The 24015-nt window shown below is 40.0% G+C and overlaps 1 protein-coding gene across 1 annotated transcript; it reads right to left on the reverse strand.

The window, feature by feature from the left end:
• Positions 1-6894: 6894 nt before the first annotated feature.
• CAV2 (caveolin 2) lies at positions 6895-17177 on the reverse strand. Its single transcript, XM_054399501.1, has 3 exons — positions 17015-17177; positions 16652-16839; positions 6895-9089 (listed from the first exon to the last, which is right to left on the reverse strand). Exons 1-3 carry the CDS (start codon positions 17162-17164, stop codon positions 8939-8941), a joined length of 489 nt encoding a protein of 162 aa, XP_054255476.1. The 5' UTR covers positions 17165-17177; the 3' UTR covers positions 6895-8938.
• Between the last annotated feature and the right edge of the window lie 6838 nt (positions 17178-24015).

Consider the following 24015-nt stretch of genomic DNA (forward strand, 5'->3'; position numbering starts at 1 on the left):
GAGGATCCCGCTCTGCGGAGCGGCCAGGCAGGGGGAGGTAGCTGTGAGAGAGCCTGCTGGCTACAGGCCAGGGGCTGGTCCCTGCCTTTGGCTGGGTGGATGACAAGCCGCGGTAGGGCCCAGCGTATGGTAATGCGGCTGGGAACTACCGGGGGTGGGAGGGGAAAGCAGCCCAGCCCCGACAACCTGGTAGCGGGCGGACCTGGTACTGGAAACTTGTACTACACCACGGGAGGACACGGACACGACAGGGTCAGTGCCCCCAGCGCCAGTCTCCCTGCCGTGACCGCCTGCGACCCCCGGCAGGTCCCAGCCTCTGGGCTGCGGGGGGCTACGGTGCCTGTGTGCGGCAGAGCCGCCCGGGAGGGGGAGTTAGGGGGGCAAGGAAGCAATGAGGAGATGGAAAACTTTAGTTGTGTTTCACGTCCAGAACGAGCGTTTGTGGCGCTCCTCTCCACCCCCGACACTGACAATAGTTTACACATAGTCATTGCTGCCCCAGGAACAATTGTGGAAACTTGGACATTCTTGGGATGAAGAAAAAGAGATTTTCTCAACTGGTTCATTTCAAAACTATGCAAATATTTAACAGTCCTGCACTTTAACTGTGTTATATTTTTCGCGGAAAGGAGACTGATCCATACACGTCTGCCATGCATATTAACCACTTCGATTTACTTTTAAAGAGGAAAAGTGAGATGGTGACGTTTTGCCATGTACTACTCTGAGGGACCTTTGTAATCTCAGAGGCATATGTTAGTGTAAAAGCCATAAGAATTCATCACTCTATCCAAGATATGGTTCAAATGGCACTATACATCTAGAACTATGAATTATATCTTACTTTTGTGTGTGTGTGTGTGTTTGCAGACTTCAGTTTCAGTTAGGAAATCAGACCATGGTGAAAGATTTATAACATTAATAGAAAAATAGTGACCTTAGTGTTATGCCATTTAGCATAGAATTGCAGCAACAGAAGTAGAAAATTCTAAACTTCAGTATATTTGGCTTTTCCAATTCAACAGAGAAAGTACCTCAAAGAAGCCACTGGCTAAGATTGATGCTAGCTCCACAGATGTAAATAATTGCACCTGTTGAAAACGTGGTCCACATGGACACGTATTACTGGTATGAACATCAGTTAGCAGTGAACTTAATCTTTAAGAGTTTATATTCCTCATAAACATTAGGACAAATGCTTTGGATGGATGATTTCCAACTTTCCAAGCTAGCTGTAATTTTTAAAAGTAACTTCTTTGCTGATGCAATAATTCACTTTAGGCCATCATTAAAACATCTTCAGCTGTCGAAGCATTTGAGTGTGTACATAGTGTCAAATGGGTTTATTGAAGGACATAGCCTCTGCAATCTTTCAACCCATCTGAACACACACCTCCTCTCCAACAGTTCTTCATTTTTATACCTAGGAAAGCTTTTCAATTAGTCAGTGTCCCGCACATAAATCAGAAGACTTTGATCCATTATTCAGTATTACTGCATATCTCAAGGATGAATTTTTAAAAAATGATGTATTTGTTAATTTGAAATTTTGACTTGGTCCTGGAACCACAGACCCTTAAAAAGACATTTCTCAGTCATGCCACACTACTGCAGCTAGATGAATATTGGAAACTGGTGGAATTTATAAACTTTATGTGGTGAATCCCAGAAACCGAAATGACCCATCAAATCTGATGAACCTTAGCAGTGCTCACTTGAGCTTGAATATGAAGAAGATAGCCTGTGCAGAAAATTACATAGGTACCACCAAGTTGTAAGAGTGAGCAAGTTGTGTCTGCAGAGGTGAAGAGGGATAGGGCCATAGCCCATTTTCTCTGGCACAGTTGTGTGAGAATTGCACACAAACTTAATAGCCAGAGACTTGGTGTGGATTCACACAAGAGTTCTGCAAGGACCTCCCATTACATATGGAGGAAGAATATAGCTCAGCTGGAAAAGGTGTGGTAAAGGCTTGCAAGAATCTTCTAAATTTGCAAAGGCTTATTGTCCTCTTGTCAGTTACTGTGAATGGATTATCCAGGTGTGTCCTAAAATTGCCAGGGGTTGTAGACACCCAAGCTGGTCTTGGAAATGCAACCTGAATTGTCTTCTCATTGAGCTTTGAGAAGAAGAGTTTTGGTGTGGGTAGAAAATATTTCTTCCCAGAAGCCAGCGGAAAAAAGATTAAAAATGGACTGGACAAAATTCCTCAAAGAATTGTCAGAAAATGAGTCATGAAACTGAATTGAATTTGCATGACTGCTCACTGAGTGTCTTTGTGTGATATCAAACATTCCCTGCTCCTCCAGTCCTTACACACAACTGCTATTTTATTTATTTATTTGTTTGTTTGTTTATTTTAGTTTACACTTGTGTAATTATTCTAGTTATGGTATTAGCAATATTCCTGATATATTCCAATGTCAGCAAGATGAGAATCAGCTCTGGGAAACTGTATTCTTTATGTATAGTTTCAACAGCCGCAAGGCTGTTAGGTAACAGAGGCTGTTAGTAAGGAGCCTGACTTAGTGCAGGGCACTTAAAAACCCGAGGCTAAGGAGAGGAAGATCACTGCTCTTTTAGTGTCTTCTGTTCCATTGCTTAAGTGCATCATTTAATGCACATTCTTGGATGTTTCACTGGATGAAAGCCTGAGTTGCCAAAATTATTGGTGAGCTTTTATGAACTGTGCTGTTGTCCTCAGTCTGGTTTCATGATACACAACCACATTGGGATGAGTTTAAAATCTAGGCCAGTGTTCTGGTGGTCATCCTGTCCCTGCTCTCTGGAGAATTTAGTATTTATATGCTTTCAATTATAAGTCACTGGATAAGAACTTTTCCACTGAGAAGGGTGCTCCTGGCTACCAGCATCTAGAACTATACTTTCATGTATATGTTTGTTATTTGGCCTGTTTGTTCATCGGAGAAGAAGTTATACCAGGAGAGGGAGAGATCCCCTCACATTCTTTCCCTCTCACAATGTTTAGCTTGGAGTGATTTCTTCTTACTATGGAAGCACTGCTACCATAACATGTTGCACCATAGCCTGAGGGCTAGAAGAAGTAATCCAACACCTGAGAGACTCAAAATCAATTTTTGCCTATCCGTGCCTTTGGACTCACTCCTGGGAAAGTGTATTTTGGGAAGTGCCCTATTCTGCTGATACACAGTAAGTGTATTTTGAAGTGTTGAAGGCAATCTCCTCCCTTCTTTTGGAATTCTGACTGGTCTTAGATGCAAGTAAGATGCAAAATTGCTCAAACAAGGGTGGTTCTGGGCATGACAAAAGTAAAACTGTAGGTTCTCTGGAAAAGTTACGTGAAAGGGAGGTGCCTTATGAGTTTAGACATGTTCCTGGCTGGGTGGCATCTGGGCAGGGATTAGAGTCTGGAATTTAAATGCCTGACTCTCATCTTCATATCGTGGTAGGTGTGAGTATCTCTTATTATAGTCCCTGTAGGTCTCAGTCAAGGTAGCTTGTAACTGTCTTGGCTGGAGAAGCAAATAAATTTAAAGCTTTAATCCCACTAGACCTTTCACAAATCAAGTTACTCTTTTCTCAGCCCTTTTCAGTATAAAATTCCTTGACAAATAACTGAGCTGGACCATAAACACTGGCCCATGTCAACACTGTTCTGTACCATTCTGCCAGTCTTAACACATTACTAATTATTCAGGTGTCTTCCAGACTGTGAGAACTAGTCTTATTAATGGGGCTTAAATACTCCTTGAGGTTTCTGTAGGACTTTCTGTCATGAAGTTTCATTGTCAAAGCATTTCATGGCCAATCCTATCTTACAGTTGTAGTACTGTTATAGCTCTGAGAATGTACAATAAAAAGCAAGTTGAGGTAGGGACATAGGGTGAAAAGGCAGCTGTTGCTAAACTGAGACAGTTGGGAAAATAAACTTTCCTCAATGTTTGAAATAAAAATGTGCATCTCTACTTTAGATGTCTAAAGCAGAATCTGATTCAGTGCTTTTGGAAGGGGTCTGTCTTTCTCCTGTTTGCAGCTGGAGGGGAAAGTCAGACAGAAGACAAAATCAAACATCCAGGACAGGTGACACTCACCCCAAACCTCAAGGTGTGAAGAGAAGAATCTGCCCTACTACTTACACGAAGCTCTATTTGCTTCCATAGGCCTGTCCAATTTCTGCCACAAATACAACATTTTATGTAGCAGAGGAAAGGAGCCAAGCCAAGCCAAACAGTTCAGAGAGTCTTCCCTGGAGGATGATTCAGAGCAGTAACCTATCTAAGCTTCTCTGAATTGCCTCTACCGAAGACATTTTCATTTTACTATGATAATCTTAGGAAGATTAGTGTCACTAGACTAAAGTCACCTTCATTAATTCAATGTTCAGTTGTAAATTCTTGCATGAAGAAAGCACCTCAGTTTTTAATGCATGGCTTACGGTTTGATATACTTGTGGGAAGTCTTAAACTGCAATTTTTGTGAGCATAGTCTACTAACATGCAACACCAGCAGAGTACTGGTGCTTGACTTTGTTTAATTTGCAATTTTATTAAGAAAAAAACCCCCAAACACATGTATTTTCCATGTATTTTTGAAAGAGAGTTAACGCAGCATAACAGCAGGTGGGGGAACAATCCCACCCTGTAAAAATAATGGATCTATCATTCTTTGGCTTCCACTAAATAGGAGTGTGTGGTCTGAGGTCCCAGTGCTGCAGGGATGTTCTGAACTTTGCAGTCAGAGTATGCCCGAGTGAGGATTTTTGGATAGCTGGAAAAAGGCTCCTAATTTACTAATACAGCAAAGTTTCTGTTAAGTATTTATTCCAATTGATGGGGAGAAAAAGTAGGGTGGGAAAAGACCAGATACAAAAGTGCTAGAGTCAGATTAGAAGGATTTTAGGAAATAGCTCTCATAAGGGGGCAGGTTAAATTTCCATCTGAATTTAAAGAAAAAAGTCCATAAACATAAATCCAGTGTTAGTTCTGTATATTAGTTACAATCTTCATGAAAAACAAGATGTTGAAATATTTTGCATGGCAGAAGTGAATCTCCAGCTTGTGGTTATGAATCTAAGGTCTGCATTAACACAAGGCAGGCTGGAATTAGAACATCTCATACTTTTTATTTATTTAACCTCATAGCTCTACCATGATCATAGAAAGTTTACTCTTAAGATCAACAAGATTTCCCCTGTTCCATAGAGGGGAAGAAGATGCATCAAAGTAGATGCACCTGAATCTGGTGTTATCCTGCATTTGTTGCACACAATAAGTTTGTGGACTCCTCTTTTTCCTAAATTCTCGTTTGTAAGTTGTTGTTGTTAAGGAATCGGCTGGGATGGTTTGTCCACATTTCGTATGAAATAGAGACGAACTTCAGGAACCCAGCAAGGGTAAGTGTAGAGGTCTGCACCTGGGGAAGAATAACACCATGCACCAGTACAGGTTAGGGGTTGACCTGCTGGAGAGTAGCTCCACAGAGAAGGACCTTGGAGTCCTGGTTGATAATAAGTTAACTATGGGACAGCTTTGTGCCCTGGTAGTCAAGAAGGCCGATAGTACAATTGGGTACATTATGAAGAAGATTTTCCTCCTCCTCTACTTATCCCTAGTTAGGCCACATCTGGAATATTGTGTACAGTTCTGGTGTCCCCAGTTCAAGAGTGACAGGGAACTACTGAATAGAGTTCAACTGAGGGCTACAAGGATGATTAAAGGACTGGAGCATCTCTCTTATGAGGAAAGACTGAGAGACCTGGGCTGTTTAGCCTGGAGAAGAAAAAGCTGAGAGGGGACCTCATTGGTGTCTACATATATCTCAAGGGTGGCTGTCAGGAGGATGAAGCCAGTCTCTTTTCAGTGATACCCAGTGATAGGATGAGGGGCAATGGATGTAAACTCAATGAAAAAAAGCTTTTTTTACTCTGAGGGTGATGAAGCACTGGAACAGGCTGCCCAGAGAAGTTGTGGAGCCTCCTTCTCTAGCGATCTTCAAAACCCACCTGGACATGTTCCTATGTGACCCGCCCTAAGTGGTCCTCCTTTGCAAGGTGTTGGACTTGAAGATCTCTGGAGGTCTCTTCCAACCCCTAACATTCTATGATTCTATGAACCTACCCCTGCATTGAAGATCACAGTTCAGTACCAGTGCCAGTTCAGCTCCTGTTGTCTAACAGTGCTCTCAGCTATTGATGGTACCATCTGTGGCAGAGTTTTGGAATATCTATCAAATATATATATCTCTCTCTCAATATATATCAAATATATATTAAAAAATATATAAAAATATGTATTATCAACATTAATATTAATATATAATTATAATATATAACATTAATATACAATATTAATATATATTAATATATATCAAATATCTGTCAAATCAATAAAACCCAGAGAACACATACCAGCCAAAGCTGCTTGAGGCAGATTCACACCTAAGTATCTAAAACTCTTTCTGTATTCACACTTCCTTCCATTACTTCCATGGATAAGTATGTGTGTTTGCCAAGCACATCTGTTCCAGAGAAAGATACTGCTATAAAATATAGAAGAAACTAACAGCTTTAATAACTTAATTACAAGCTTGCTTGGGTCTTCTAACAGCTAAAGCAATGGTGAAAAGAACTAATTAACAACAAGCCTAAATCAAAATATCAGCAAACCAAACATACTGCTTGATTTTCTGTAGTAGCTAGAGCTGGATGACTTCAGTAAGCAATTTAAGAATGCCTGTATCCAAGAGTGCATGACCTAAAATGATGTATTTTTCTCTAGGAATGGCCTCATTCTCGAAGTCTGGATCCAAACCTGAGCACCCTCAAATCTTAGACTTTTATAGGGCTCCTTTTAGAATAGTATGATAGATTTACTTCCCCCCCCAAATGAATTAATCAAGGGAATATTTTTCTGTAGAAAACATCTTTGTAAAAATCCCTGAATGTTGTAAAAGAAAATACTTCCCCAAAGAATTCAAGCCTAGCCTGATCAATTTTTATTTTCAAAAGAGAGATTTCCACATTTAATGTAAGAAAGGTATTTTGAAGAGCACATCTGAACAGCAAGCTATTTTTTTTCAGAAAAAACAACTCCAAAGAAGCTTCCATGGGCATTAATAATTAAATCCAGTTTTGAGAAGCCATATGAATCCATCTCTAAATGGCATAAATGGTAAGAATATTTTTAACATATGAAGATGTTCTCAATATCCAAAGAATATACAATGTCAGCTAGCTTCTGTAGGCCAATAAGCAAGAAAAGGAAAATTTGGCAGCTCATCTGTAAATAAAGCATGTGCCTGTAAAAAGAATTAAGTGATTTTTCTGCAGGTAGCCAAAATTCTGCATTGAGAGACATGCTTCAGAGAAAGCAATCATTCTGTATGGGCTTAATTATGCACTGAGATACATAATTTTCCACTATAAATAAATTAAATGCTGTTGGTAGTAGCAGAACCATATTGATGCTCATCCATTTCTTTCCCCTCTCCCATATTCTGGAAGAACTGCATAGTGGTCTAATGCAGTTTGTAATTTTAAGAGCTTTTAAAAAAAGGTGAAAACCTCAAAAAATTGAAGTTGAAAATAGGAAAAAGTTGATGTCATTTTATTATGTATCTTTTGTTTGATAATAAATCTCTGATATAATTTTTAAAATAACAATTTTTAAATAATACAAACATTTTACAATTGCAACTTATCATCTGTATTTAAAGAAAACAGCAGCGTAAGCCCATCAGAAGGCTAATGTAATTTTAATGTACCTCTGCATACTTTCTGTTATTCTGGTTTACAAAGCCATATTAGGTGCAGAAGGAAGAAGGGCTTTTTAGCAGTTAGGCTTTGAAGTAGCAAATAAGCAAGTCAGTAGGTGAGGAGAATTAGAAAAGGATACAGATTAAACTCATTTGCCTTCTAAAGGAGCTTGCTACCTAGCTAAAGTGCCAGCATAGTGTCTGTTGTTTTAAATATCACAATATTCACACAGATAATACACAGAAATAGGCAGGTTTGCATTTACTACACCCTGTATTTAATAAAAAACATTTCCCATAAACAGGTATGTCCAACTTTTTTGCATAGTCCTGTATGAAAATGCCTAGAATCCTTGCTTTTATATGCAACCATATATAATGAATACATTAAAATTGCATGGCAACACTTAAAAAAAATCTGCATAACTTAGAAACTGAAATTTTGGTTATCTGAAGTAATTTTTGCATTGTCTTACTGCCTAGTAAGCTGGTTAGAATTCAGCTACTATGGAAACAATGCTTCAAAGAAAATGATCATGTGGCATTTACAAAGGAGCAAAATATACAGCAAAGTTAGTCTCTCATTAAATAAAATATACACATTAGTTGATATTCCAAATCATTAGCTAACACCTTATTTTAAGGGAAAAAACTTCCAGGGAGGTTTTCCTCCCCAGTGTAGGAGAATTACAAAACAGTTCCTAGTATGCTTGTGCAATGAGTCACGTTCAATTTTAACTGCTGATAATAAGAGGACTGAGTTGATCATTCTGCAGTGAGGGCCAAAAGTGATCCTTGGTGGATTTGCAGTAAAGTCAATGTAGAGGTCAGTTTCACCTAAAGTATCACAGTCTATTTAAATATTTATAGTAATAATGCCAATCATTATCACTGTGGTGGTTGTTAAACCTCCATGAGAATTCTCCTGCAACCTAGCAATCGACGTACCATTAAAATAAAGTGTTGCCAACATACGCTGCATTCACTCTTCTGTTCAAACACTGAGCTCTGAAAACTGCCTAGTTTTTCTTCAGCTGATCTCCCTGAAAATAGATGTGTTTTAGAAAAAGAAAAAATAGCATGTTCCCACTTAAACCAGCCATTGAAATGCAACAGTTTGGAATGAATGGTAAGTGCTTGTATGTTAGGTTAGCAAAGAGGTATCACACTAGCTACAGTTACAGCTGTGTTGCATCCCTGATGTTTACTCTTGGTCCAGGCGAATATTAATCATGGCAAAACATCGGCCCAGGCTCTGAAAGAACGGTGTGACGAAAACATCTGTCAGGCTCTTCCATACAGTTTGGACTGAAGGCAAGACCATGAGACAGGTTTTCACAAAAGGCACAACAATCCTGTAAAAAAGAAAATGGAAGATTTGAAGACTGCTTCTACTATAGCACGGGGAAATCAGGATAACCAAACAGAAGTGTGAGTGATTTCATAACTCTAAATCTCTAAACAAGTTGATTGCACACTGTTTCACTCTTTCTCCATCAATTTTGTTTGCTCATAGTCTCATACCTGCCCACACAGAACCACCATGCTGTGTGTGGTCCTTTGGCTAGGATTGTTTGCATGCAACACAGGAGATACTAGCTTTATTTTAATTATGTCTTTGCTAATTGGCAATGCTGAGTTAAGTTTTGCACATGCCTTTTACAGGGGTGAACTTCTGTTCTCTCCCTGCTGCTGGAGAGCTGGTGTATGTGATATCCTGCAACCTATGACTCTACTCCTCCACTGTGACGGAGGAGTAGAGTCATTTGCTAAGGACTCCCCTACACTGTGGACATACCTGAGTGTGGGTCTGCCCAGCTGAACAGAAACCCCACATTCCCCAGTTTGATCAGCTGGGAACAGTACTTTATGGTCTATTCTTGCTCTGCTGTCTCTTGGGGTACAAATGCACAAGGACACATGAACACCACCATTCTCATCTCAATCCTACCAATCTAACATGGCTGTTACCAGTTGCTACAATAAAGCAGAAACAATAACACAATGTCTGGTTATGCCAGATTACTATAGTACAGAGACATGCTGAACCATGTAAAAATGGGATATTACTGATCCTGTAAAGTTATTTATTTGTGAGTCAGCAACTAATGTAGAAGGAGGTCAAAACTCCTGGTCAGGTAAAATATCTTTTTATTCACTCAAAGTGCATACTTGAAAGTATTGTGCATTCCTTTTGTGAGCATCTGGGGATGTTCTCCATATTCCAATTCCAAAGCAATGTCATTAGTGGTGGATTAAAACAAGCATACTAACAAGAGAAGTGAGCCGGAAATGCACATATGGGCAGCTTAGGAGGGCAGTGGATACATGACAACTAACCTCACTCTTCCAAGTTATTCTTCTTTCTTAATAATTTGCTGGCCAAAACCCCTGGTCATTTCTCATAAGCTGGATTCTCTTACTTACATAAATAATTCCTGTAATACTGAGGTGGTACGGGAGGAAGGTTTAAGAAAAAACCTGTTACACATATCACATATATTTCCCAAATTAGGTAGGAGAAGCTATATATTCTCTTGACAGAGGTAATAAACTCTGTTTCAGTTTGCTGTTGCATTCAGAATTTAAGATCCCATTCTTGTATCCGCATAATTCTACTGCAGAACCTTATTGATTTTGATTTGAATTACAGGAAAATATTTAATTTACTATTTCATCATAGGTTATAAAAAAATAAAAGGAAATACTGTGTATTTCCCATGAGTGTTGCTCAGAACAACAAAATAGAAAAAAAACTTGGCATGTTTTTAAAAAGTTAAAGCTTAGGAATGTAAAGAGTCAAAATAAATTCTTTTCAGTATTTATCTAGCCAAATTATCAGCTTTTATCATACAATGCAAACCATCTACTAGTATGTGTATGCTGCACTCTAAGCTAACCCGGATGGATTTAAACAAGAATAGCTTTTCTAAAACCTTCTCTTCTTTTGTCTCTGCTGAAACAGCTAGTAATATACACACCATATGGAACTGTGAGCGTTAGTGGAATAATGTGTCTCTAGTTTTTCACTGAACCCTGTAAACCTTGTTTTTTAGAACCACCTATAGTATCACTGCATCTAGAATAGATAATTCCTATGGAATAAAATCAGGCCTCCACCTGTTAAAACACAGCAGATAAACATCAGTAATGCAAAGGAAAGCAAACAAAAAGTATTTCTCCAAGCAATACAGGGAAAACACCAGAAATGGCTACTCAGCTCATGTTCCATTTCAGTTAGTTTATAAAGGCTAAAGGCTATGTCACTGTTCCTTTGCTGCTATCAAAAATTAATGTGGCCTACTTATCTATCTATCTATTTGTTTATTTAAATCTAACTGAAATGGAGAGAAGCAGAAATCATAGAATCATAAAATTGTTTGGATTGGAAAAGACCCCCAAGACCATTGAGTCCCAGTATGAGCAGAAAGAGTAGTGAGGTGATCATGCCCCTGTACTCAGCACTGGTGAGGCTGCAACTTGAATGCTGTGTTCAATTTGGGCCCCTCACTACAAGAAGGACATTGAGTTGCTGGAGCATGTCCAGTGAAGCTGGTGAAAGGCCTGGAGAACAGGTTCTATGAGGAGCAGCTGAGGGAAGTGGGGTTGTTTAGTCTGGAGAAAAGTAGGCTGAGGGGAGACGTTAACTACCTGAAAGGAGGATGTAGTGAAGTGGGTGTTTATCTCTTTGCTCTACTATTAAGTAATAGAACAAGAGGAAATGGCCTGAAAATACACCATGGGAGGTTTAGATTGGATATTATGAAAAAAATTCTTAACTGAAAGGATGGTCAGGCATTAGAATAGGTTGTCCAGGGAGATGGTGGAATCACTGTCCCTGGAGGTGTTAAAAAATATGTAGACATGGCACTTCAGGACATGGTTTAATGGCCATGGTGGTGTTAGGCTGAAAATTTGACCCTTACATTGGACCTTCTATTGACAGGATCACACAAAATACAACTAAACAAATACCACACTATGCAGAAATTTCACAGAAAGATGAAGTGAATCACCAGACTGTCATTAGGGAAGGCTGGAAAAGCAGTGATGAGACTACTTGCAGCTGCTGTAGAGGTTATTCACACAGTACCAGAACTCAACCCCTTTCAATATTGTTAAATACAGTAAATATAAAAATGTTTTGGTATTGTTTTATAATCTTTTAGCACTTGATAAAAGTGGTAAATGCATGCCAAAACCAATGCAGGGTAACTCTGCAGGAGGAGATATGAAACATGCTAGAAACCATACCTAGTTAATAAATATTAAAACAAAAGTCAGCCCACTTATACCACTGCTCAAACACCTTCCCTCAGAGAATAAAATCCTTTAGACCCAAGACAGCAGTAGAAGATATTTTCTAAAAAGCATGAGCGTGTCTATATTTGTATCTACATGTATATAAGTATACATCCTGCTCTGCATAGGGCACATTATCTTACCTCTGATGATTTCCAAATTATCAGAATGTGATGTGCTTTCAGTGAAGTGACCAGGCACACTTGAAAAATACAAAATCAAGTGCTACTAGGAGCTGTGTATTTGGTTTTGTGACGCATGAAATAAGTACTTGCATCTTTTACTCCCAGTGCTGTGGGTTCACCCCAGTTTGCACTTTCATTCACAGAGACAGCAACTACTTACTTGAGAAATGTCTAGCAGTGGAATTAAAGTTGGCATATCCCAAGGATATCAACACTTACTGTAATGTTTGTACCAGTAGTATTATGACATGGCACAGCACTGGGAAGAAAATCAAAGCTCTGTTGAATTTGGCATCTAAGCTGAAGCATAGCCAAGATATTTCAACTGCATATATGACCTCTCACTGAAAATATATATATATACATATATATATATATATATCTCCTTTCAATAAGTAAAAAGAATCACCTCTTTGTGAACTGTGGAGCTCAACAAATTATCCATTTTTTTCTATCCTATCCTATTTTCTATTCTTTCTGTTCAAGGCAGGACATCTACAAAATTATACATATCAACCTTTCCCACTTTTACTCACATTACTTCTTTTCTGCTGAAAAATGTTCTCCTGAGGGAACACTGTCAAGAACCAGACACCTCTTGGAAATGGCAGACCACAGTTTAATTCCCACTGATAAGGGTACTTTCAGTTCAAAGCAGCTCAACTTTTCAGAGTTGGGAAATGTGGTTGGAGTAGTCATTCACTATTAATCTAGATTCCCACTAGAATTAGATCTTCTGCTGTAAAGTTTTTCAAAATGGAACCTCAGACATACCTTAGATACCTCTTAAATGCTATGCCAGCTAGTGGTTAAATTACCTAATTCCAACTATGGACATGTACTACATTGTTATTTCTAATTGAAAGTCTTGCGTAGCTCTACAATACAAGCAAGTATTGTGAACAAATGGATAAATATTACCTAGCAGTTGCAGAGATTCTTGGTGAGTTCCATTAACCCTCAGAATACTTACGAGTGAGGCAAGAGAGAACCCTCAAAGCCTTTCAGGACCCATGAAATGCATTAAACCCAAACATTATATATCCCAGGAACTGGGTAGAGTGCAAAGGACAAAACTAAAAAGAAAGCAAGAAAACATCCACCTACTTCCTCTTTAGAAGCCAAATGATATATACTAGACATGAAAGAAGAGTCATTAAGGTAATGCCATATCATCTGGTGGGTCTTCATAGCCTTCCTGGAATTTATTTTGATTTTGGACAGCCAGTAGGGAGATGGTTTTGTGGATGAGTGTGATAGCAGTAAGTTACATAAATGGGGTTGTGGAGAAAGAGGTAAGAGATTATGCATATCCATATCCACTCTGCCTACATCTTACCACTGTGAATGAAGATCAAGCCAAGAAGAGCTCTAAGCACCTACTGCTCCAGCTGACAATAAGAGCACAAAGCTGGCTGAGTCCTTGTGCTTTAGGACACATCTCATATCCAAGACTCACGTTATGGATTCTCAAATGAAGCACTGACTATTAGTATAAATATGCAACATACTGGAATAGTATTGAGATAAGACTACAAGAAGACATATATGAAATTCAAGCATTAATTTCCATGAGGTGGCAAACACATGGCTTGGTACAAGAATCAGTCCCTAATCTGTAATAAATATCATTATTTGGCATGTGCTGCTTGGAAAACTATGCTCATGTTCATTGGAAAATCGCTCATGTTCCAAAAATCAACAACTTTAACAGTCTTGATCTAATGCTTTGTTTAAAAGCTTGCTAATATTCACAGAAAGATGTTAAAATCCAGTCTAACAAATTCTGCCATGTATGGGCCATATAGGTGATGAGAATGACAGCCATTACTAAAAGAGAAGAAATGCAGATAAATAGCCTTCCTTGAAGTGGCTTGTATGTAGGTCACCAACCTGTTACCTGGCACAGTTTTAGCCTATCAGTGTCTTTTATCAGGTAATGTAAAACTGGATCCTGGCTCAAGCACTCAGTTTGAGAGCTAGAACAGAACATACTCCATCTTTAGACTTAAAAAAAAAAAAATCTAAGTGCATTATTACATACTTCTCACTCAGCTTTCTTTTTGCTTTTCATGAAGTCTCACATATTTTCTTCCTTCTTTATCAATCTTTTTGCTGATGAAAAACATTTGCTATCAGGTATGAGGGGTACAGCTATGAGGTCTTCTTGCTGCATGAGAAATGCTGAGCCAGACTTCTGTGGATTTTTAGCATGCTGACAAAACTGTGACATGTGTGACAATCAAAGAGCTCTGTGTCTGAGCACATCCAAAAGTTGTTGAAACACCTTCAAATCCAGACTAAGAAATGCTCCTCTATGACAGATCAAAGGCGTCATCTCACTGGCTTGGATGATCAGTGTCCTGCAGGCAGCCATGTAAGACGGTGTGTCCAGGGTTTTCCCCCCCTATCCCTCTGACATTTCAACAGCTGAAGAGAGAGTTCTAATGGAATTCTCTTCCACTTACCCAGTAACAAGGAGTTACTGTTTTCATCAGATCAAACAGGGCTACATGGGAGCAAGTACCATGTGTCCCTGTACTACCCTCTCAAACATAGAAACTCTGAACTCCTTACTTCCAAGAAACCTGGAACATGGAATGCTGCAGAGAAACTATCTTAGTCTTAGTCTTGTTCCACCTTTATATTGGAACAAATCCAGCTTGTGGTTGTGGGAAGCTGAGACAGTGCAGTCTTTGGATGGTAACACTGGATGGGGCCCAAGGGGGAGCAGATAGTGCTACTGAGTTATGCAGTTCTTTTGCATCCATGTCAGGTGCAAGGAAAATGAAAATCAAAGATCACTTCAGTATTGATAATGAACATAGGGAAAGATAACCAGTTATTGTGGAAACAGTGTGTTCACAAAGTCGAGGGAAAATTTTCAAATCAAGTGCCACATTCAGACAGTCCTATTTCAGATGTACAGAGAACCCACAGTTCCTGAGAGAGTCACTAGGGATAACTTGCATAAATAGAAACTGACCTCTGAGCCCTTCCTTCAGTTAAGCTCACATCTGTGTATCCAGGCTGTGAAATCCATATACAAGATCATTCTGAAGCACAAAAACTTACTACAGTCTTAATAAATTTGGCATTGATGAATTCTTCCACAGATATTCCACTACTGGAAATCCATATGCTCACCATACCCTTTTGGAGTCACATGATACACTACAGCACAATGACAGACCTAGGAGTCCACGCACATTAATGTTCATAGTAGTCTGAGAACCAGACAAGTAGCAGATGGCCAGCTCTAAACTACATTGTAACTCCTGTGGATATTATTCAAACTCTCTGCTCCAAAATTCGAATTAGATAGTTTTCAAATGTCATCAACCCAAACTTCCAGTCCACTTTCAAAAACTAAAATCTGCACCCATGATATTGCAACTACATGTTCACATAACCAACATATTCATATTACTTTGTTTCCCAGTTTCTGGATTATTTTGTTTTCATTAACAGCTTCTTCATGATTCCAGTGCTATCCAAGTCAAGTAAGACTTTGCCCAAAAACACATACATGGAAAATCCTGGTTTGCAGGGATGGAATTGATAATCTGCAGTCATCCCTTCCTCTGCAGTCTGCTGGATTCTCAGTTTTTTTCTCAACCTCATTCTTTTCCCTGCCTTTCTTCCTTCTCCAAAATAATTCTTTCTGGTCTTGAGGTACTCTTCCTGAGTATTTTACCAGTATATTCTCCTTAAAGTACACCAGGTTTGCTGTGGCTTGGAAGGTTACTGTTTGCCTAGGAATGTCGGCCATGGACATCAGCAACTTTCCTCAGCACACCAGGTTGTGGTTTGTTTTGGTTTTGGTTTTTTTTGGTTGTTGTTTTTGTTTTTTGCTGTTCTGTTTTGGTTTTCTTTTGCTTAGATGGAAGTGCTTTGGAGCACTGCACTATAGATGGCCATGTACCAGATGCAAGGAGGTGACAGTAGATTTTGTGGTAGTTGCAAAGAAAGAGCAAACTGGGCCCTCAGAAGCTTTCTTTGGTCTGTGAGGAAAAAAGTGAAAGAAGTGACTGTACTGAGAAGGTGCCAGGTGTGAATAATACTTCTGCAGAGGCCTTTCATTTCAAACACAAGTTTTATCACCTTACAACCCATTTTTTTTAAAAGCATCAACATACAACACGTTATCATTATCACTCCAGAAGCCAGCTGAAACTGGAATGCATTGCAGTAGGTTCCACATAAGTAGCAGAACAAGCTGTCTGCCCCATGGAGCTTACACAGGTAAAAGCAAGGCAGGGAACTGAATTATAGAGAAAACATTGTTTTCATTTATCTCCCTTTAAAAATACAGTCATTAATAGAAGTTACAGACACTGTTGACTGGTGAGGCAGTAATGCTGTAAGAGGCGCGTTCTGCTGAGCTGTCTGTAGAGCCCACGCACCGATGAGCAACAAAATGCACTTACCAGATGTGCAAGCAGCTGAGCACCGCGAAGACGATCCCCACGACCATGGCCAGCGGTATGGCAAGGACCAGAGTCAGGAGCTTATAGATCAGGTACTTGCTGAGCTCAAAGAGGGCGTGGCTGCAGATCCAGACTTTGTCGAAGGAGTGGGTTAGCTCGGGCTCCGCGATCACATCCTCGAATCCCAGCTGCAAGAAGATACAGCTCTGCCGTCACGCAAAGCTCTGACGAGGGGAGACCGCTGGGGACCCCCTGCCGCCGTCCTGACACGGGCCCGGGCCCGGGCCCCGGCCCCGGCGCCAGCCCCGCGCGCCCCGCGGCCCGGCGCAGTTCCCCGCCAGGCCGGGAACCCCTGGCTCTCACCTGCAGGTGGGCGTTCATCCCGCGGGGGTCGCGGTCCAGCTCGTCGTCCCTACACTTCTCTGCCTCCGGCAGCGCGGGGCCGCCGCTCCGCGGAAAGTTGTCATCGTCCATGAAGATACGGGTGTCCGCCTTCTCCGTCTCCAGCCCCATGGCGCTGCTCCACGACTCCCAGCCCTGCCCTGCCCCGTCCGCTACCGCGGCACCCGCGGTCCCGCTGGGCTGGGGCGGAGCAGGGCTGCCCGGACACGCCCCACGGGCCGCGCCACCGACGGGAGTCGGAGGGACTGGGAGCTTGCCGGATCGGGCCCCGGGGTGGGCGCCGCAACGTAGTGAGGGACCGGCAGCCCGAAGCGCTCGCTAGCAGGCCGCTTAAAGGGTCTGAACTTCCATTCGGACTTTCCCCTCCAGCTGTCAGGGGCTGCCGGCCGCGTTTGTTTTCCACCTTCGTGTGAAATGCCGGGGCAGCATTTCACTGCTTTTGCTGCGGCCTCACGCGTGATTGACGTTTGAGGGAACGAGCTTTTCTGTCATTGACACAACAGGCAGACGGAAAAATTGTTGAGGTGGTTGTGCTTTAGGACATAGGGGATACATCAAAAAAATAAAGGTTCCCATGCCCGGCCCCACCCCGACACTTCTTATTTGACTTATGCTCCCCAAAGAGCCTAATTGTTGCTGAAAAAAAGGGTCCCTCATTATAAGCTTTTATCATGTCCTCCTTGGGTTTTGGCTTCAGTCTATGCAAATTATTTCCTCTATTTTGTTTGAGAACATGTTTTAAGCCTAAGAGTGATATATATAAAGATGAGCAAATTGCCACAATGACTGCTAAAAGTATTTGGTAATACTAATACTATTTGGTAATACTGATACATTATGAGCTCATGAACGGTCACAAATATGTTCTTGCTGCATTCAGTAACCATGATCACCTGTCACTCTCAGAGAAGTGATACTACTTATCAATGATCCAGGCTTGTTAAATGAAAAGGAAGCTGGTACTGGTAAGTTTCTTTAATTTTCACCACTGCATTAAATTAAGGAGAGCTTTAAGCTTTGAAAAGCTCACAGGAAAGTGATATAAAAATAACTGTGTGAGGCTGGGGTAGGAAGGTCACCTAATACAATGCTCTGGACCATATTGCATTGTTCTTGACCGGATAACTTCTGCAGAAAAGCTTCACATCTCTGTGTAACTCATGTTAATGGTTTTTTCTCCCACGCTGAAGAGCTCAGTGATGCTGGTGTCACGTAAATGTTTTGGATCTAGCAATGTAGCTGTGGATCATTAAGTATAAAAGCCTGCAAATATGAGTTTACAGTAGGTTCAAATGCAAGCAAAGAAAGAATGTGATGACTCAAGGTGTACTTATGAACAGCATTTCTACACCCCTGTCCCTGCAATTCTATTTTCTTAAAATGAGTGGGAGGAGTAAAATCGTAAATTGACAGATGAGGTTCAGACTGACGATTCAAGGTGCTTCAGTAACTCTGGTAGTCATTTTGGAAATCATTTGTGTATGAATTATCAAGTGAGACTGATGCAAAGCCTGAGCAGTGTGAAGCTCTGATTCCTGACTTTTCTGGAAAAAGTACAGAAAACAAAGAAGAGTATACAATGTTCACTAAGGGGGATTTCTCCAGCTGCCAAGCTCAGCTTTCTACAAACCTTTCCTAAGCATTCCACATTTTGCTGCTTTATTTTCAAAAAGTGGAGGGGTGAAATTGTTCATTATTGCAACTTCTTTGTATTAGAAAAGTCTCCCAGAACATCTTGCAATGCAGAGTGCACAAATACTTAACAGCAAGTAGTCTCTCAAGAAGTTTGTAATCAAAATTATGGGCCCCGGGATGACTGATGCATGCAGACATATGGATAGGACATCCCAGGAAACAAGCAAGGCTGTGGTAGGCTCAGCAGTTTTATAAATGTTTCACACAGTTGAGCATCTCCCCTATGAAGAGAGACTGAGAGACCTGGGACTATTTAGTCTTGAGAAGACTGAGAGGGGATCTGATTAATGTCTATAAATATCTGAGGGATGGGTGTCAAGTAGAGGGAGCCAATCTCTTTTCAGTGGTGTGCAGTAATAAGGAACAATGGATACAAACTTGAACATAGGAGGTTTCACCTCAACATGAGGAGAAACTTCTTTACAGTGAGGGTGACAAAGGACTGGAACAGGCTGCCCAGAGAGGTTGTGGAGTCTGCTTCTCTGGAGACTTTCAAAACCTGCCTGGATGCATTCCTGTATGGACTACCCTAGGTGATCCTGCTTTTGGCAGGGGGGTTGGACTTGATCATCTCTTGAGGTCCCTTCCAGCCTGTAACATTCTGTGATTCTGTGATTCATACCCATTATTGGAAAGGGAGTTTTAAGAACAGCTTGGAGAAGGATTATGAAGGTGCATCTTGTGTGTTGGCAGCAATTTCTCTGAGGTGTGAAGTGCAGCATAAGGGGAAATAGTGCACACAGATTTTTGGAGAGGAAAGTTCTTGGCAAAAAAGTTTTCCTTTCTGCCTGTTGTGAAGAATGGGTTAAGTCAGTTACATTTAGACCTAACCAACGTGTAATTTTATTGAAAAATGTGGAGTCATTTCAACATTAATTTTATAAGGACGCTTTGAGCATTACTTTGACTGTTGTAGTGCTTTATATGCAGACAGAGATCGTCTTTCCTCACCAATGCAAGGATGTCCGTTGTCTTTTGGCAAAAGCTTTCACAATTCTGCTTTGCATTTGGGAAAGCTCCCTGGCCGTTGCAACAAGATCATGGATAATGGCCAGTTTGGCCTCATGTTTGTCTGGATGTGTTCAGTTCTCAGGGTATTATTTTTTCCTCTCCCTTCTAGAAATTGTTTCTAATGAGATCTCAACTTATCATATCATGATTATCCTATATAGAATCATAGAATGGTCTGGGTTGGAAGGGACCTCTGAAGGTCATCTAGTCTAACCCCCTCTGCAGTAAGCAGCGCCATCCTCAACCAGATCAGGCTGCCTAGAGCTCTGTTGAGCCTCATAGCAATTTACATTTTCAAAGTGATAAAGAACAAGGAATCCTATTAATTTCTTCTGAAATGTCATTGGAGTTTTAGCAAATGTGAACTTCAAATGCATTATTTTCTTTTCAATTAATATGAAAAAACCTTAATGATTTCAGAGGATCTGTGAGATGAGTTTTAATTTTATCCTCATATCTTTGTGATGTGATTTGTTAGTACCATTTCACATATGGACTACTGGGATGCAAAATGTCATGTGGGCTCTAAAGATTTTTATACATTAGGAGTAAGATGTAAAAACTGTGATGGCAATCTTCACCTGGTCCTGTGTTAAGGGTGGAAGGGGGAGGCAGCTGTGTATCTGAGAAGTGAAACAGGCAGTGTTAGTGGAGAGGTTACAGTCCCCTTTCCCAATTTTCCTTCTCATAAATGCATGCCTGGCATAAATCCACATGAAGAAAGCAGGTGTAGGGAACTGAGAGATTTGAGTGGCATTCAGGGATATGCAAGCAAGTTAAAATTAGGCAAAACCAGAAGGATCTTGGAGATTAAAGATATGGATTAGAGTCCAGATTTTCTTATTTTCTGAGTGGGCAGATTAAATATTTGGATTTGACAGATATAGAGAGGCTTAAGCTGCAAACTCCAGCACATTATCATGATGTAGCCATATTTATATAGGCTAAATAAGCAAATACGGTTACTTGTTTCAGGTGTGTACGTAAGAAAAGGTGATGGTCTGAAATTTTCAAAAAAGTGGGTGCCTCATATCTGTACCACTTTGTCACCACTGAAGCAGTGACTCCTGACTTGTTCCACAAAAAGGCATAGTTAGGTCATATCTCTGTGTATGAAAACTCCTCATTTACTTTTCTTGTAGTTTCCTGCCCTACAGTGTGCAAAATTGACTGGTTTTGGTGATCAATCAGTGTAAAGAGATGCAAGCCACAACTAAATATTTACATTTACTTTGCCAAATTATGTCAAATCCTGATGAATTTAAGCCAAAACCTTCTGTGAAGACTGGTTTTGTATGTGTCAGAGTGAAAGTGGCTTAGAGAGTCAGAGTAGACATGACATAATAAATATGTTCAGGTCAAAAAGTAGATGCAGAAATTATTTTAGAATTTTCTGTGTCTGTTTAGCCAACCTAGGTTAGTGATAATGATGCTTATAGAGATGCTTATATTATAAATCAGTATAGGCTCTGATTTATAATATGAGAAAGAAAAAAAGAAAGTAATCCCATGAGATCTCCTGAGTTACTGTTTTGATAATTTACTGGTTAGTGCTCAAATGGTCTCCAATGTGGAAGTGAGTTTGCTGTTTAATACTGGCAATGGGAATACAACTCCTCATGAGCACATGGAGAGCTTGGGGAGTAGCAAAGAGGCTGGGCTCAGACAGTTAAAAATATTTCTTTTTTCTTTTTTTCAATCAGCAGAAATCTAGAAATGTTTTCAGTGTGTTTTTGTAATTCATTCTTGTCTGTTTTCTTATTTCTTTCAATTTTTACTTCCCACTGCAATTTATAAGATGTATCAGCAAGCTGTTATTAACTTGTCAGCACATGTTACAGGGCAAAACCTACAATCAGACAGTGGGATCTGGATGTGAGTGCTGAAACAAGTGAGAATCTAGTGAGAATGTCCAAGACTCTGATTTGGAGGCTGACTGCAGCTGTGATACGTACTTCAATGTTTACAGCAGTACAGGGACCTTTATAATCAATGTTTCTTTTGTGCTTAAGGATGATAAAGATTATAAGGAACTCTAATGGGGTTTGAGAAAGTATTTAAGATTCCTGATAAGATGGATGTTGTAAAAGGTTGTGAAAGGGATGTAGGGTGTGGAAAGATGCTCAGCACTGGATGGAGCTTGTTTGTGCTTCAGGCCTGCCACAGCGAGGGAGGAAGAACATATGCCTTAATCTTACAGCATGGTGGCCAAACAGCCATATGCTACTGTTGAGCTGACTGGTGGTATCTTGTTAAAATATGGTGATTCAAGTTTTTATGGATGTTTATTCCTATAAGCAGAGCAAAGAAAGGCATGAAAGTTTGGTGTGGTGTGAAACCAGAACCTGAGTGCTGATCAGAACTTTGGAGCTTGTGCTGTTTGTCCACTGAAATGAAAAAGGAAACAGGATATTGTGGAAGAGATATGAAAATAGGTCTGGTGCTGGTGGTATCTGCAGGAAGGGCCAGATTATATGAGCATCCAACAATTAAATTAGATTCTGACCGAAAATTATTATAAAAGGAATAACTGTGCTTGGAATAACTGTGCTTGGCTGCTCTCTGTTGCAAGCATTCTGTGTTTAGCTGTCAGTGGTGGAGGGTCCTGGTCACACCATGGTTCTGGAGATTGCTAAATGCTCTGGTTTAATTTAAGACTCTGCTAATGCTTGTTTTATGCTTCTATTGATGAACTGTTTGTTTGTGGGATGCTAATGCCCAGTGGGAAGCAGGTGGTGACTGGGGATGGGAAGCAGTGGATGGCTTTTCAAAAAAGAAGAAAACTGAATCCTTCAACTGCTCAACAGCTTTCACAATCATAGGTACTTTGGACGTCTGGCAAAGAAACTCTGATAGTTTTTTTCTGAAGACAAAGATTTCTATCCATTCAGCAGCAGGATCAAATACATCTCAGATTTATTTATGAAAGCTGTCTATCTGGAATCTCACTTTAAATGTGACAATTACTTAATTTAGATTAGCGTGGTTTAGTTTACATTTCTAAACCACACTGTAGGGGTTTATTACCACAGAGTTTTCCAGATGACTTCTGCAACTTGCTATTTAACAACATGCTATTTTGAAATCTCTTTGATCTTCTGACAGGTTTCTGCTCTTTTCGTGCTTTGGATAAAGGGGAATACTGAGCATGTTATACTTTGAATTAGGTTATTCTCTTGTGCAGTCCCTTTACAAAAATGCTTACAATCTGATAAACTGCTTATTGTAAGAATGCTTTTTAGGTCTGTTTGCACTACGCTGATGAGCCAGAAAGTCTCCAGGGAAGTTAGGGCATTCTCGGCAGTAAATTAATCTAACCTTGGAGAAAAAACAGAACCTTTCACTAAAATATAGAAACAAATATTTTCCATTCTTTTTCATCATATAGTTTTAAGATGGTTTATTGGAAAGCCAGAAATATATATAAGGCAGCTGTGTACAGTGAAGAGTTTTTTTTCCTTTCCAAGGCACTAGTCATTCCTGCACTTAGGGTTCATAAGGATCTGGCTTTCAGTTGCACAAGGAGTGCCACGTGGGTTTTTTCTTAGTGGGTATTTTGTTTTTCTTTTTTGATAATTTGGTTGAATGTGGAGTTTTTTCCATAAATTAAGTGATTTTTGAGGTAAATACCTTCCTTTATGAAAGTGGATGCAGCTTTGTGAAAAGTAGAATTTGCAGAATACTTTTTCAAAGGGCATACAATTAAAAAATATCTACTTTGAAAACTGCTGAGAAGAGAGATGGGGTGGCAGTGGAAGACTGATGCCCGTGGAAGACTGATGCCCATTTAAGCAACTGATTTTTTGCTAACTGTTTTGAGCCAGTTATGTGTAGATGTTCCCATTCTTGAAGACAAGACTTCTCCAGTATGTTTTATGCATGTATCTAGTCCATGTACTCTGACAGATGTATATATAATGTAATGATATGCATATACATGTATATATATATATGTACAAACCTATGTCTGTTACAGTGTTTTGCTCTATCTTATCCAAAGAAAGGAGATAGGAGCTGATGGAATGCAAAGTTATTTTCCAGTCAGGAGGTACATGATCAATAATCAAAGTCTAGCAAACTGTGATGGACCATCAGTCTTCTGGGTTTTTTCACTGTTCCCTCCCAAAATGATGTGTTTGTTCTCTTTCTGTCATACAGCTTTCTATTAAATCCAGATGGAATACAGAAACTCCTACCTAAATGACTCAGCAGTACCCAATGAGTTCAATAAATGCTGAAAGGAATTGCATCTATCT

This window comes from Indicator indicator, chromosome 3 (assembly GCF_027791375.1).
Source record: "Indicator indicator isolate 239-I01 chromosome 3, UM_Iind_1.1, whole genome shotgun sequence".
In the NCBI taxonomy this organism is placed as follows: domain Eukaryota; kingdom Metazoa; phylum Chordata; class Aves; order Piciformes; family Indicatoridae; genus Indicator; species Indicator indicator.

Bases quoted from the DNA above. Each gene is read 5' to 3' on its own strand.
- CAV2 (XM_054399501.1), bottom strand. From the start codon at position 17,164: ATGGGGCTGGAGACGGAGAAGGCGGACACCCGTATCTTCATGGACGAT. The intron at 16,840-17,014 runs GTGAGAGCCAGG...ATCTTCTTGCAG, and splicing joins GGATGAACGCCCACCTGCAG to CTGGGATTCGAGGATGTGAT. The intron at 9,090-16,651 runs GTAAGTGCATTT...TCTTTTTTACAG, and splicing joins CTCAGCTGCTTGCACATCTG to GATTGTTGTGCCTTTTGTGA.